Below are 16,326 nucleotides of genomic sequence, written 5' to 3'. Positions count from 1 at the left end.
CTCTCTCCCTCTCTCTTTCTCCCTGCCTTTCCCTATCTCTCCCTCCCTTCCCCACATCCCTCTTTTTCCCTCTCCCTACTCTCTGCTTCTCTCTCCCTGTCTCTCCCTATATCTCCTTCTCTCTCCCTTCCTCTCTCTCTCTTCTTCTCTCTCTCTCCCTCTCTCTTTCTCCCTGCCTTTCCCTATCTCTCCCTCCCTTCCCCACATCCCTCTTTTTCCCTCTCCCTACTCTCTGCTTCTCTCTCCCTGTCTCTCCCTATATCTCCTTCTCTCTCCCTTCCTCTCTCTCTCTCTTCTTCTCTCTCCCTCCCTCCCTCTCTCTCCCTCCTTCTCCCTATAGAGAAAGAGGCAGCCCGCCCTAGCTCATGCAGCCAATCTGGACTGGAACCCAGAGTTTCCCTGCCTGTTCCTTTTCCTTACTTCCAAAAATATCACACTTGATCCCAAATCACTCGCCTACCTCCATTTTATAGTGAGAGAAAGTAGAATACCAAAATTGTTGAAGCATACAGACTGAGGTACAAACTAGCCCCACAACTCACTCTGAGACCTTGGGCGAGTTCTGTTTCCTCAGAAAGACACAGGACTTCCCAGGGCCGCTGTGCATGCCCAGTTCTTAGCCCAGCACCTGGGACATAGTTGGTGCTCAGTGTTAGCTGTTAACTCTTTGGGGTGCTTCTTCATTCTTTTCCAATGCTTGGGAATCTATAGGAAGCTGGCCTTCTAGGCACCAACGCCTTTGACAAGGGAGCTTAACTTGGGTAGGAAAAGGAAGGTAGCCCTTAAGAACACCCCCTTGCCAGGGGCACGGGTTGCACCTCACCCCTCTTACCCCTCTCACCCCATCTATCCCACTTACCAATGACGTTATGCTCTGCAGAGAGAAAGATCCAAAAGAGCAGCAGGGAGAGGATGCAGAACCCATGATGTCACTGAGGCAGCGCACACATGTGCCACCTGCGGTCTCCACCACCTGATGGTCAAGGAAAGGGATGGAGAAGTGGGGAGCTCAAAACCCACTGACTCTGGTCAAAGAACAGGTCTTAGAGGACTCACATTTGAGGACTAGTATGTATCAGAGCCCCAGAAATTCCTGCCCACTGGGCAGAAGGGTTGGAGGAGGTCATGGAGAGGACATGACTGCCACTTGACCTGCAAGCTGGCCCTGGGCAGTTGGGGGTTCCTCCCCATCCCCTGTCCTTGGAATGTTCCGCCACTCCCTGTTCCCATAGTGGGAGCCATTTTCAAGGATGTAGCCTTGAGGGATCAAGATGTTGTTGAGACCCTCTGGCCAGTGCATGGGACTGAACCCTGTAAAGGTCTCTCTGTAAACTGTTAAGGTTCAGGTGGTCAGGCGCTGAGATCTGCTGGCTTCTGGACCCCAAGACAAGCGTCCTGTTTAAGTTCCCTTGCACCTGCCACCTGCTGATGGGGAGTGATCTCTTTCTTCATCTCACCATGCCCTCTGTGTATAGGGAGCTGCTTTCAGATTTCACCCCCCAAGGTGAGCCAGCAGGAAGCTAAGGTTGGGAAGGGGTGTGGTTGCGGTTTTTCATTCTGGTCAGAGCTAATTTCAGGGTGCGAGGTTAGGGCATCTGTAATAGAAGGGCCCACGGAGATCTGCCCCAGACCTGAGGCCGAAATGGTCTTAAGCTGAGGAAGGAAAGGTTCTGATGGCTTCTTTGGTTTAGGGTACAACAGTAGGGAAAGAGGCCTAGAAAGGCCCAGAGGAGGGGGAGGGAGAAACGGAACTTGGCCCCATCTCAACCTTTGACCTCCAACTCCAACACAATCAAACAAAAACAACAAAAACAAAGGGTCAAATTCAACCCTTTGGTTCATGCCCATGCTCGCTCTTGCGCACGCGCGCACTCTCTCTCTCTCTCTCTCTCTCTCTCTCTCTCATTCTCTCCCCTCCCCACCACCCCATGTCATTGCTCCCATGTGGACAGGGTGGGCTGCCCCAGATGAAGAGGAAAGATCTGGAAGGGACATCTCTCCTGGTGCTCAGCCTGAGCTGGGCTGGGACTCACACCTTCCTTTCCGGTCCCACCCCCACCTCCAGCGGAAAATCATCCTACCGTATTTTAAGATCCCAGGATTGCTGTTTTCATTGAAAGCTTCTCCATATTGATTTTTTAGATGGTGTCCGTGTATTATCTCTTTTTTTAATAAACAATAACACGATAAGGAAAACAATGGAAGAAGAACCTACCAAGTTGTTCAGCAGCCAATTACACTGACGCGGGAGGTCCTCCTAGTTCCCTGCACTATGAGCCTGGGACCCTGAGGGTCCCTAGGATAGCCATGGCAAGGCTCACACTAGCCACTCTTCTTCAGATCAAACACAGACATGTCCTCTCAAAGAGATGAGTATTCCGAACCAGTAGAAAACCAGAATTTCACAGGCCAGTGTGAAAACAGAGAGAAAGGGGCACAAAAAGACAACAGTGATGGAAATTTTTTTTAATTTTAAAGTTTTATTTATTTATTGGAGGAGGGGCACAGGGAGAGAGAGTCTTGAGCAGACTCAGAGCCCGACACAGGGCTCGATCTCACAACCCTGAGATCACAGCCTGAGCAGAATTTAAGAGTCAGACACCCAACCGAATGTGTCACCCAGGTGCCCTGGAAGGTTTTTTTTTACGTTGTAACTTGCCTTTTTCTGTTAGAGTTGGGAATTATAAAAAACATTTTTGCAATATTCAAGGCGAGCACTAATATTCTTTCTTGTTATAAAAGTCCTACCTACTTAGAAATTTCTGCCCAAATTTTGAATGCATATGTCCTTTAACGCAGTACGACACACGAGGTTCATTACTTCCCTCCCCCATTCTCTCCTTCCTTGCTAATAGAATCTCAATTTTTAAACCCAGGTGGGTCCCTCCCTCAGCCTCAAGGATGAAGCACGTTTCATCTAAGAAGTCACATTTTCCCCTTACTGTTTGCAGACATTTGCTTTTCCAGACAATGAGAGGACGAGGGAAACGTGGGGAGGGGTCAGCTTCCAGGGAAGATGGTCTCTGTCATTAAAAGGAGAGACCATTTGAGGTGAAGGTCTTTTCACCATTACCCTTTCCACAGACCTTCCTGCCATGATGTCCAGGGCTGCAGCAATCGTCCCACACCCGTCCCACACCCGTAAGGGGACCGTCTTGAGGACAAAAGCCAGCATGCTGGGGTTGGTGGGGAAGGAAGGAAGGAGTCTTCTCATTAGCGCTGTGGATGCCTCTCTCCACACTCCAATGTGAGAAAATTAAATTGTCTTTATTGACTAAGCCACTGTTTGGTGGGTTTTCTAATACTCAAAGCTCAACAAATTCCTTACAGACAGACTTGGGAATTATATTCATTCTTTCAGTCACTCAACAAACACTGATTGAGGGCCTTTTCTGAGGGGGTCAGGCTCTATTGGAGAAACTAGAATTCTACCACAAAGAATTTCCCCAGATGTGCCTGCAAAAGAAGGCCAAACTTTATATGTACAGGGATTCATGTTCACCAAGAGAAGACTAATTAAATTAGCTATTCTCATGGTGTCCCGTTACAAAATAATGTGATGACATAAATTTCTCCAGGATATAGAACGTGATCCATTTTGTATGCATTTTTAAAATTTATTTTTAATCTTTTATATTCTGAGAAACTGAAGGCAACCCTTCCCTATAGCAAAGCTACCTGAAGGGGACAACCTGCTTGTCTTGGAGCCAAGGGCCAGCCCCCAGAGAAGGAGATCCAAGGTGGGACCATCCAAGAAACTATAGTAAACTAGTTTCCCACCCCAGTTCCATCCCCAACTCACATTCTCTATTAAAAGATCAGCAGGCCCAAGAAGAGCCCTGATGGTCCCACTCCTGAGGCTTGAGAGAGAGAAATCTATGGCAAATCAGCTGAGACTGACTCCCACCCACCTTTGCCCTCACCACTGGGGCAGCACCCACTTTCAGTGTTCTCGGAAAGGATGGGTTCCTTAAGTCCCGTAATCCTGCAGCCGTGCTCAGACTCCCTGGCTCTCTCTCCTCCTCGTCCTGGCCCTCCAACAGCACAGGCAAGAAGGTCAGTACAGTCTTTATTGGGGAAAAGCAGTACCGCACACCATTGCCCAAACCCACGACTCTGATTCCCGTGCTCAGGGCCACAGCAGGAACAGAAGCAGAGCAGAGAGGGCAACGAGAGCCCTCAGGAGGGTCACAGCCCTAGGACATCACCCTCTCCTGGCAGCCAGGACAAGCCCCCCCTGTCATCACCAAAGCAGCTCAGGACGAATCACGACAGCTAAGGCACCAGGATCCCTGCAGAAAGAAGCAGCAGCAGGTCACACTTGTGTCCTCCTGGTTCCGGCTCCCCCCGACCCTAGAGAAAAGTTGGTCATGCATGGCTCCCCAAAGCCTTGGATGGCACCATTTCCCAGACAATCCAGTCCAAACTGGCAGTGAAGATGACTCACTCAGATGTCAACCTTGTATCTCCTAGCACCAAAACAGCTCACTCTCGCCCCATCCCGACCCGGGTCCCCAAGTGTGTCACACACATTCCACCTTTATGCCTTTGCTCACCACCAGACCGCCTGTCCAGCATGTTCTCTGTGCTTTCCTCCCTTTGCCGCATCCTGCCTAGTCTTTAGGGCCCAGATCCAATCCTACTTTGGCAGAAAGACCTTCCCAAGGAGCCACACCCACTCAGAGCCTAGAAGCCCACGCGGTCTATATGAAGGTTTCCCATCTGGGGCATTGGATCTTTCTCTCCCACCAGACTCTCCAGGGCAAGAACTTAGTCTTGATCCTCTGAAGGCTCCTACCCAGGAGCTAAGCCAGTGCTGTCCACACACAGCAGTCAAGTGCACTCTTCTCAATGAGGCTGGCCGTGACTCACCTCTGGCAGAACCAGGGTTGAGGGTCCGGTTGGGGTTTGTGGCCAGTTCCGCTGGCAGAACGGGCGGGACACAGAAGCGGCCGCAGCCTGACGTGCAGCACTTTTCCCAGGCCTGGCAGTTCTCATCCATCATGCAGGTGACAATGCACAAGCCCACCAGAAGGTGTGGACACTCACCACCCCGCCCTGCGGGGGCAACAGAAACAGGTAGAGACGGGAGTGTCAGCGCCACTGACTCTGGATGCAACTGAGACTCGGAGTCTCCAGACGAATCCATCCCTGACTGTAGCCAGATCTTAACCAAAGTTCTGCCTGGGAAGCCTGGGAGTTAGAGCCTCTGAGAATCAGTGGGGCCGTAAGAGAGCATCTGGACCAGCAGTTTTCAAATGGTCTCCCACAGAGTTCCCCAGAGGTCCCTGGGTTCGATGCCTCTGTGGGTGGGGCTGCGTGGAGTGCCACGGAGCTCCCCACCCCCTCCCCCCATGGCTGGGCCTCTCAGTGTCCCTTCCTCCAGGAGGCCTCCCTCTGCCACCCCAGACAAGGTTTGGTGCCCTGCTTTGTGCTCCTCTCATCAGAATTCATTCCAGTTCTTGATCTGTCTACCTTCCCTGATGATAAGGACAAGAATCTATCTTCAGAAACTTGAACACTACCTGGGAATCTACACGTTGTCTAAAAACAACATCTGAGCCAGTGATTCTGAAGTGGAGTTCTACAGTGCCTGGTACGAAAGGAGCATATCGAAAATATGGATTCGTTTAAAAATACATATGTTGAAACAAAGAAGTCAGATCAGAAATGCTCTTATCTATTGTGAATATGTTGCTAAGAATCTGGTCAGAAAGCCATGACCTTGGGCAACTCCCTCACCTTACAGATGAAGAAACTGGCTCAGGACAAGTCTGCTTCCCTGAGGTTACAGAGCCGGTCAGCAGCAGAACCAAGACCAGAAGCCACACCACCTATCTTCCAGTCTTAGGACTTTTCCTTCTAACTCACTGCCTTCCCCTAGTTCTTTCGACACCAGTGCGGGGCCCCTGGGCCCCAGGAGAGGTGGGGTGGCTTTGGGCTGGGTCTAGGAGGACAGGAGGGATGAGAACTCTGACTCCTCCCAGGAAGGGAAAGACCAGAAGGCCACAGATGGCTCCCTCCCCAACCCACCCTGAAACTCACGAATCCCTTCCCCAAGAGGCCAACATACCTCCCTGAATGTCTCCACGGCAAGAGTGGCCACAGCCGGTACTGCAGCACTTATGCCCCTGGGGACAGGACTCGTCCCTGTCACACAGCTCCTCACATGGAAGGGGGTCAGCAGGACATTCACCACCAGACTCTGCCACAGAATCAAAGCATGGGACCCAGAGGTGTTCAGACCCAGTGTTCCCAGATATTTTCACTGTGACTCTTGAGTTTTATTATATTATATATATTTCATTGTGCATGTTAATCCTATGCTTGCCTAAAATATGTATTTATGTGCATATATGTATGTACTTTACAGTCTTTCTAGTTCTTTCTTTTTTTTTTTTTTTTAATCCTGGTCATCGACTACTAAAGTGTTCTCAAGACTCACAATCTGGAAAACACTATGGAGATCTAACCCAGTGTGGCAAACAGACTTATGGCCAGCCCCACATTCACTGTCCCTCCCTCCTTCCCGTGGTAGACACCTATGGTGGTGGCCCCCAGGGAGCCACACCTCCCATATGGTCTCTGGGCTGGACTGTGTGTCTTGCTTTGACGAACAGGACACCAGCAAGCGTGATGCGAGCAGAGGCCTGATAAGCACTTGCGTGTTGGGGTTTGTCCCCTTAAAACACCCCCCGCCTTGGAAACCAGCCGCTATGCCATGAAGAAGCTTGAGCTCAACTCCAGAATGATGAGATGCCCCAGAGAGAGAGAAGCTGGATGAAGAGACGCATCCCGCCCGGTCCAACCACCGTCAAGTTACCCGCTGGGCTCCCAGCTGCACGCAGCTACATGAGTGACCTAGCTTCGCCGTGTGGGCAGAAGAACGGCCCAGGTGAGCCAACCCAAACAGCCAAGGGAAAGAGGCAACTGTTGTCATTTTGAGCCACTAAGTTTGGGAAGTATTTGTGATGCAGCCGTGGACAACTGAAGCACTTGCTAATGAAACCACAGTTGTGTTTGGAGAGGCAGCGAGCCCAGCCAGCTGCAAAGCCTTGCTTCCCCAAGTTACCTTGTAACTAGAAGTGGCCACAAACTAGGACAGAAGCTGGAAAAACTTTTGCATTCTTGACCCAGCTATTGCACCTTTCAAACTGCGCCCTGACTTCTCTTTCTTCCGGTGCAAAGACAGAGCTAACCCAGGGAGGTAGAACCATCTTCTTCAACCACGAGGCAACGAGTATGACGAAGTCAAGGAAGGCAAAGGAGAAGGAAAAAAAATAAATAACCTCATCCTCGTCGGTATCGTGGAGCCACCATCCCAGCCCTGGTCCCCACTTCAGGACTTCTTGTTATGTGAGGAAAAAGGAACCCCTATTTTGTTAATTTTCTGTTGCATACAGCCAGACACATCCACGATGTGCCCCTTCACCACCCCTCTGAAGATAGCGACACTCAGAGAAGAGAAGAGGTTTGCCCAGAATGACAGAGTGAGTCAGTGGCAAAGCAGGACAAAACTCAGCCTCTTGGTTTGCAAGCAAGCACTCTTTCTACTACACCATCCTTTAAACACGCAGGCCCTGGGCCAGGTCCCCCGGAGCAGGCACACCCTAGGAACCCACATCCAAACCAAACTGCCTCGCCATGACTCATTCATCTCAGTGTTTATTTCAGCTTCTTTAAGTGGAGAAAAGAAGCGACAGGCTATTAAAAGCATTATGGAAAACCGAAGCAGGACTGGCCCAGTGCCTCTGAGTTGGGACATGTAAGTACAATTGCCTATGGAGGGCTCTGGGAAGTCTGCCATGATGGAAAAAAGCCAGTGTTGGCCTCCCAGGAGGCTATGTGCAGCTGACAGTCAGGGTCTAATAACCCGGCATCACAGGATTTTCCTGAACAGTCCCTATTTCAAAGAATCTCTGCCATTGTCAGAACACATCGAATTTGATTTTTTATCCAGAACACATGGTCACGCTAATTGCCAGATGCACCTCTCCACACCTCCCCACCTGCTTGACAAACACTAAAATCTATTTAACAAAGAACGAAGCCTTTCATCCCACAGTTGAGAAGGCTGGGCATAAAAAAATATATATATCTCTGGTGGGAAAAACCTAGTAATATAACTTCTTGTGGAGCTATACAGAGCAACACCCTTCCCAGATGTCACCATTTTGCTGAGCTTGGCCCTGAAGTGACTAATGCCAGGAGTGCTCTGCCCCTCCTCATCCCCAGGACCAGGCAAGGAGAAACCTCTACTCTCTTCCAGGCTAGGCTTCCTTGAGGTCCCTGGAGTTTTGTCAAATAGTAGACACAGTGAAGGGACTCTTGGGGAACAGGCTGAAGCCCTGAGGGTCAGAGCACATGCCCTTTGACCAGTACACACCACGGCCACCACTGCATCCCCCATGAATTCCTGCCAAATAATTCCCTACTCTCAGCTCAAACACTGGAACTGATGGCCTCCAAGCCAGACTATGCCATCCTTACAATTTTTAAGATTTCTTTATCTATTTATTTTAAAGAGAGAGGGGGAGAGAGCACATGTGGGAGAGGCAGAGGAGAAAAGAGAGAGAGAGAGAATCTCAAGCAGACTCTGCGCTGAGCACAGAGCCTGATGCAGGGGTCCATCTCACAACCCTGAGTCCACGACCTGAGCCAAAATCAAGAGTCAGCTGCTTAACCAACTGAGCCACTCGGGCACCCCATTCTTACACTTTACACTCAACTGAAATCTGGATGTCTAGAAGTTCTATCCATCAGTCCTTGTCCTGTGCCCAGAAACCTTGTGAAAACATGGCTAGCACCATCATCCCAGACAGGACCCTCTGCCTCTCACTATCTCAGGTTTCCCAAACTAGGTAAGCTCAGTTCCTCATACCACATGGCTTCCAGGCACCTCATAGTTATCTAACCAGGAATCTAACCAGGATGAGAAAGAGGAATGAGAGTCAGAATGGGAATGGTCATCCCCACCCTTCAAATATGCCCCTATCCCAAGACCCAAGCTATCACACACACAAAAAATGGAATAAAAACCTGACACCCAGGAAATACTCAGACATAGGCTTTACTGTTGCCCCAGCTCTAACCTTCCACTATATTTGAGGGAAGGACAGTGGTGCTGATAGAAAAGTGAAATCTCAAAACTTCTTAAGCCAAGAAGGGCCCTCTGAGTCATCATACCTCCTCCTGCAAACAGACAGCCAGACAGCCAGACAGCCAGACAGCCAGACAGCCAGACATCCGGAAAAGGAGCAGGACTGGCCTGTGGTCAATGGTGGCAGAACTGGGTCCCAAATTCCCAGCTCTGACACCGGGACCAATGATGTGGTCCTTTAAGCCACATCATTGTGATTCCCTACACTCCACAAGTATTACCCAAGAACAAGAGCTGGGACTCACTCACAGGGAGACTGGGTGGCTCCCTGCTCAACAGGGAGTCTGCTTCTCCCTCTCCCTCTGCCCCTCCAGTGCTCCTTCTCTCTCTCTCTCTCTATCTCTCTCTCTCTCTCTCTCTCTAATGAATAAATAAATCTTTACTTTTAAGTCTCCTAATAAAGAAATCTTTTTAAAAAGTTTTTTTAAATAAAGTAAAATGAAAACCAGACTGGGCCTCACTTCCCTGCTTTTACAAGCCCTGCAAAGGCTTCCCAGTGCGTTTAGAACAAAGCCTTAGACAGAAGCCCTGGAGACTAACCCGAAATCTGGAACTCTCCCTAAGTGGAGCCACCTTCCTTCTCTTTCCCTTTCCTCCAACCCCACTGACCTCCTTTCACTTCATTGAAACAGTAAGCTCTTCCCTACTCCCAGCCTTGGCTGGTGCAGCTCCTGCTCATCCTCCAGGTTGAAAGGACACCTCCTAGCCTCTGCCTTTGGCTCGGGTCATGATCTCGGGGTGCTGGGATCGAGCCCCACGTTGGGCTCTCTGCTCATTGGGGAGCATGCTTCCTTTCCTCTCTCTCTGCCTGCCTCTCTGCCTACTTGTGATCTCTGTCAAGAATAAATAGAATCTTTAAAAAAAAAAAAAAAGAAAGAAAGGACACCTCCTCTCCAGCTTGCTTTGATGTCCCTTTGCAGTCCTCATCACAGTTGGTGCCCAGTATTTTTAACCACAGCGGCCTTGCTCACCACGGGACACATATGCCAGCCAGGCAGAGGCTCGATAGGTAGTGAGCGAGGGAGAAAGTGGGGGAGTGGACAGACAAGTCAGACTTGGGATGGTGGGGAGAGAATCTGAACAGAGACGTGCTGGGCATCACAGCACAAGCTGCTAAACGTTATTTGGCAGGTTTTCTAAAGGCTTTTTAAATACATTTCTCGGGACGCCTGGGTGGCTCAGTCATTGAGCCTCTACCTTCAGCTCGGGTCATGATCCCAGGGTCGTGGGACTGAGTCCCACATCGGGCTCCCTGCTCGGCGGGAAGCCTGCTTCTCCCTTTCCTGCCCCCCCTGCTCGTGTTTCCTCTCTTGCTGTCTCTCTGTCATAGAAATACATAGAATCTTTTAAAATAATAAATAAATAAATAAATAAATAAATAAATAACTTCTTCCAAAGTGTATGATATAGACCCCCAGTGTGATGGGTTTAGGAGATGGGGGCTTTGGGAGGTGACGAGGTCGTGAGAGGGGAGCCCCCATGAAGGGGACGCTGCCCGCACTGCGCCTGTCCACCGTGTGAGCTCCCAGGAAAGACATGGCAGTCTGTGAACCAGGAAGCTGGCTTTCCCCAGACACTGAATATGCTGGCGTCTTAACCTTGGACTTCTCAGCCTCTAGAATTCAAGACATAAATGTCTTTTATCTATAAGCCTCCCAGTCCATGGTGTCCTGTTCTAGCTGCCCAAAGGACATTATCACTCTTTGAGGTAAGTACACTCATCTCCACTTTAGAGAGACAAAGGCCAGGACCAGAGAGGCCACACAGCAATCAGAGAAGCCACGGCTCACATCATACTCAGACCAGAGCAGCCTCACGGGGCAGGTGCCAGTGTCTGCCCCAAGCCCTCGGGCGGCCTGACCGTCCCACCGCCTTACCATGCCGACCGGCACTGGCTCTGGTAAAACTCTGGCCATGTCAGAGCTGAGGGAGAGCAGGAACTGTTCAGAGCCCAGGACGGACAGCCTCCTGTGATGCCAAGTGTAGTAACCAGTCCCACTGAGCAGTCCAGCCCAGCCCCGGAGCCCTAGGGAAGTCACTGCCTGCTAAGAGTGCAGCCACTTCCGCCTCCCGCTAGACGAGGACCTGCACTCAGCCAGTAAGTACGCTCTGGGAAATCAGCAGGGAGGTCACCGTTGCAGGCTGCCTGGCTCCAAGGGAGGAGGCAGCCCTGTCTGGCCTGGCCAGGGCTCAGAGCTGCTCACAAAGGGCCTGGCTTGGGTGCCAGCCTGTCCCTCAGCCCCTGTCACTCGGCCATCAGCTTCACACACTGGAAGACTGTGCTGGGCCCTGCAGGCTGGCGGTGAGTGACTGGCCTGACACAGGTTCCCAGGCTCTGGTTCCAAAACTGGGCCAAAAGAGTCCTGGCAAGGAAGACAACCCTCTATTCTCTCTTATGGGCAGGGTGCCCAAGCGAGCTGCCAAAGCCAGACAGAGACAGCCCCACGGGGTCCAGGGAAGGGGCTGCTACCTGGTGAGGTTTGGCTGGGAGGAAAGAGGCGGTCACATGCTGTGGAGTTCCAGGGTCTCCAAGAGGAAGAGGTCCAGGGAGGAGAAAGCAATCCTGGTTCTTGATAAAAGGGGCTGGTTAGCAACTGCACTCCTGAGGAAGCCCAACTTAGCAGGCAACAGGAAGGAAGCCAATGTCCACTGAGGGCTAAACACTTTACATACTTTGAACCTTTACAACAACCTCCAAGGCTTATTCTTTCCATTTGACAGAGAAGGGAAATGTGGCCCAGGGAAGCAGAAGACACTTGACCAGGGACCTGCTGGCTGGTAACTGGGGAGCCTCAGGCTTGAACCCAGCTCTCTGATGACCAAAATATAAGCTTTTCTACTGGAATAGCTGCCACATGCACTCACAGAGAATGGTTCCAGTTTCTTTAGGAAACATAATGGAAGGTGTGATGTAAGACCCCATTTAATGCAGTGAAGAAAAAATAAAACTTAGGCATTAACTTATCAAGAAGTATTTTAAAACTATAAAACACCCTGAAATACACCAAACACATCTGGACAATGGGAAGACATAAAGATTCAACATAAAAATGTCCGTTGTGCCTAAGTTAATTTTTTAAAGATTTTATTAATTTGAGAGAGAAAAAGTGAGAGAGCGAGCAAGAGCAGGGCAAGGGGCAGAAGGAGAGGGAGAAGCAGACTCCCTGCTGAGCAGGGATCCCAACATGGGGCTCTATCTCAGGACCCCGAGATCATGACCTCAGCTAAAGGCGACGCTTAACCCACTGAGCCACCCAGGTGCCCCCCTGAAATTAATTTATATATCTAACATCTCTCTAAAAAAAGCAGCCTCTGTATTTTCAGGGAGGGGGGTAGTGCGAAACAATATCATAATAAAATTTATTTGGAAGCACAAACAAGCAAAATTAACCATAAAAATCTGGAAACGACAGGGACATGAGAAGGAACAAGCCACGGAGAGACACTGTCAATTTCTAATACTTTTTGGAGGCCTCTCAGGAGCCAGGGGAGGAGGCAAGCACAAGAGCAGAAAGTTCCGCAAGTCACAGATCTCCCTGCTGGCAGCCTCCTCTGCCTGCCTGGATCCCATGCCACAGATCATCCTGGCTGGGGTACCTTTTGTCTGTGGTTTGTTTGTTTGTTTTTAAGGTTCTCAGAATTTGGCAGGCAATTATCGTGGCTCAAAGTAAGGAAAAACCAGGAATAGTATGGTGTGGGCTTATTTGAGAAAGGAGACGGCAGGCCAGCGAGCCCGGGAAGGCCTGGGGCAATATTTCTTACCCAGCTTGGGTTTAGTGACTGGGACCACACAGCGCTTGTTACATCCAAACGTGCAGCATTTCTCTGTACCTGGACAAGTCTCATCAGTGACGCACCTTTGGAAGCAGGATTGTTTCCGAACAGCCCTGGGACAATCTCCTTTCCTCCCTGTAGGGAAAAAGGAAGACAGCCACACACAAAAAGAGAGAGAGAAACAGAGAGATAGTAGTGCCCAGTGGCTCCCACAGGTTTAGCAAAAGGGAAAATCAAAGAAAGGAAGGAAGCCCTGAGCTTCTTTAGGACACTCAACCCTGGGGCTAAAGCAAAGACAATAACAATGATGAGAGCTCATATTCACTGAGTTCGCCTTGTGCCAGGAACCTCTCATTTGATCCTCATAACCATCCCAAGAGGTACAAACCATTATCTCCATTTTACAGGTGAGGAAATCGTGGCTTAAAAGCTTAACGCTTACAAATAGTAGCTTATGGCTTATTTGCAGCAAGAAAAGTCTCCTTGGCTTGAGATCGACTCTTGTGATCACTACCTCTAACAGGCTTCCCCTCACAGTTTGGCCCCCCAGCCTTCACGGGAGCCCTGAGTGCAAATAAAAGGCAGAGATCATCAGTGTGTCTTCCTTTCTGACAGAGGACAAAGAACTGGGGGTTGCATGATTAAAGAAGAAACCCCCAAACCGGGGAGAGATGTTGCAGACATGCTCCATTTCCAGAGCACATCTAGGAGGCAGGAGCCTCTCTGGGTCTTTCTAGCCCAGAGGCAAGGTCAGAGAGCACACCTGGATTGTGCCCCTCCAGCCAACATACCTTCTGGAAGGCCTCCTCGGCAGACACGACCGCAACCGGTGCTGCAGCACTTTTGCCCGGCAGGACACGACTCATCCCCCTGGCACAGCTCTCTGCACGGGTGCTTATCAGGAGGGCATTCTCCTGCTTTCACTGCAAAAGATGTCCCACGAGGTCGAGGTGACCCGCTAAGCCTCAAGAAATGGGGAATGGAAGCCGAGCACTTCAAGGCTCTTCAGCCTCTGCCAACATTCCTATCCAAGATAGCTCTGCCACTGCTGTCCCCTCCCCTCACACAACCCCTGACACTTGCCCACCACTACTGAACATCGGGCCACTTTGCAGGTGTGATCCTGTTCACATTTAAGGAGCTCTAGGCAAAAGCCAGAACCTCTACTAAGCCAGACTGGAAGGCCTACCTCCTAGTCCAGAGAGGGTAGAGAAAGCCAGGAAGACCTATTCCGGCTGTCCTGAGAATCCATGCATCCTGTCCTGTCCTACAGAGATGACCATCTCCACAAATGAGGACTCTCACTCCAGGAAAAGGCAGGGGAGGTCTTCTTCTTGGTCACTCTCTGTTACTGTTGGTCAGGGACCCCAAACAATAGCTCACCATGCTCTCCTGCAGCCACCCAGGATGTCAGGGACCCAAGAGCAAGAAGGACCTTCAGGAGGAAGAGGCAACTCAGCATGACGATGGCGCCAAGAGTTGAGATGAGCGCTCAGTCCAGGCGGGAGGTGTACACCTTGCCCAGGGCACCCACCAAGGGATGGGCAAGACTAGGAGACTGCCCTAAACCCAGCCCCAAAGTCTTCTCTTTCGCAATATTCCCCCAAGGATGTGTTCTCCTGACAAGAAGAAAAGTGACTGGTTGCTGTTATGTGGGAAAATTCCTGGCACTCCCAAAGGCACATGTGATGACGGTGATCAAAGTCTGTAATGGAACATATACAACACCCGTGGACAATGAAGAAGAACCTGATGGGTAGTTGGGGGAAATGAGGGATGGCCACTGGATACAGGATCAAAGGGAGCCCTAAAGGGCTTTGGAAGGACACAGCTGCAGCCAAAGTGATGGAGGGAAAGACCAGAGATGCAACTTAATAATAACCAAAGCTAATAAAATGCAGTGTGGCTCCTATTCATCCTAGCAACCTAGAAAACAGAGAATGGAGCAGACTACTTAGAAACCATGAAAAAAAAAAACTACAGTAAAGCCATATTTCAGTTTGTTCAGAATGAATACAAATACACCAACACCTGCATCTTCGTCTGTCTAGCCCATACAGGTCATTTTTGGATTGTGTGAAGGCTAGTTCACAGAACCCAAAAGAAGTTGCTATGACTCAAGTAGTCTAGACCATCTATACTCCTTTTCTTCATCTCCTCTTCCTCTATTTCGTTTGACTTATCTGTCCTGCTTATGACTTTGGTCAGACATGATATTTAATGGTATCCACTGGGACTGCTTAGCCCGTAAGATTAAAGAGCAGAGGAAACTCAAGGCTTAAAGTAAAAATCTCCTTAATAGAGCCAAAGAGTTTGGTGCTGAAGAGTTGCCTTATTGTTTTAAGGCTGATACTGGAGCATGGATATATTTAACACTTGTTGACTTACCAACAATTCGATGAACATGTGTTTTATATGTATTGTTTATTTTAGTCCTCACAATAACCTTGCAGAGGTAATAAAACTGGGATTGAGAAAGGGATTGAGAAAGAATACCCAAGGTCATAAAGCTAGTAAGTGGTGGTTACTGGAATTTAATAATAGTAACGACGATAGCATTGCTTGAGGGTTTACTTGCACCACAATTCTAAGTGCTTTATATGAATTAACTCACTTAATCTTCACTGCAACCCTGTGAATTAAGTACTATTATCCCCGCTCTACAGATGGGGAAACTGAGGCACAGAAACATACGTCACACAGTTAAGAGGTGGTAGACCAAAGGCAGGCACCCCAATTCCATAGTCAGTGTTCTTAATCACCATATCATCCTGGATTTGAAGTCAGATTTTTCTACATGAAAAACTCGTACTTTTTACTACCCCATATTGTGACCTGGTAAAAGTAACTTTCTCTACTACCCATAAATCGATCCAGCTCTATTCACGAACATCTCACCTCTAAGCCAGAGCTAAGGGGAGCTCTGAGGAACTCCAGACGCCTCCACTGAGTCCCCTGCCCATCCCAGAATCACCAGTCTGGAGAGAGCAACCCAGCTCCCTAGGGTTTGGGGAGTCCACCCAGCCTTCATTATGATGCTTTCAGATAAAACAGGCAGCCCCTGGGGCCTAGCCCTAGAAGGACCCTGTGGGCCAGACCCCCTTTTGGGGTTGGGTTTTGGGTCCCCGCACTAGACCGACTCTATGGCTTTCAAAGACTGAACTGCAGGCGCCGCTATGCTCGCCGCCCCCTCCTGCCCCGCACTTCACCAGCCTGCGCCCAGAAGAAAGATCCCCCGGACCAAATACCCACAGTTGCACCCGAGGCGCGGCCCCGCCCTAGCAAAGCCCCGGCCACCGCGCTCACTGAGCGGTTAGGAGTCTGGGACCCCAGCAAGACTCGACCTTGCGGTTCCCATGGAAACCCAGCATCTCGCCGCGGCGCGCTTCCGG

At 50.0% G+C, this 16,326-nt stretch overlaps 1 protein-coding gene across 2 annotated transcripts; it reads right to left on the bottom strand.

Moving 5' to 3' along the window:
- Positions 1-4,053: 4,053 nt before the first annotated feature.
- On the bottom strand, positions 4,054-16,318 carry LOC111141741 (WAP four-disulfide core domain 3). 2 transcript variants are annotated; one of them, XM_022494535.1, is made up of 7 exons: positions 14,318-14,420; positions 13,726-13,857; positions 12,923-13,069; positions 11,929-11,931; positions 6,074-6,205; positions 4,873-5,058; positions 4,246-4,292 (listed from the first exon to the last, which is right to left on the bottom strand). In XM_022494535.1, exons 1-7 carry the CDS (start codon positions 14,394-14,396, stop codon positions 4,276-4,278), a joined length of 696 nt encoding a protein of 231 aa, XP_022350243.1. In that variant the 5' UTR covers positions 14,397-14,420; the 3' UTR covers positions 4,246-4,275. The 2 variants fall into 2 exon arrangements, 1 of the variants encoding a protein (XP_022350243.1); XR_002640223.1 differs by lacking the exons at positions 11,929-11,931; positions 14,318-14,420 and adding an exon at positions 16,232-16,318 and having other exon boundaries at positions 4,054-4,292.
- Positions 16,319-16,326: the final 8 nt, after the last annotated feature.

This window comes from Enhydra lutris, unplaced genomic scaffold, assembly GCF_002288905.1.
Source record: "Enhydra lutris kenyoni isolate GAN:26980312 unplaced genomic scaffold, ASM228890v2 scaffoldscaffold6, whole genome shotgun sequence".
Lineage (NCBI taxonomy): Eukaryota > Metazoa > Chordata > Mammalia > Carnivora > Mustelidae > Enhydra > Enhydra lutris.
Note: the sequence above shows the minus strand (reverse complement) of the source record. Positions and strands in the feature narration are given on the sequence as shown.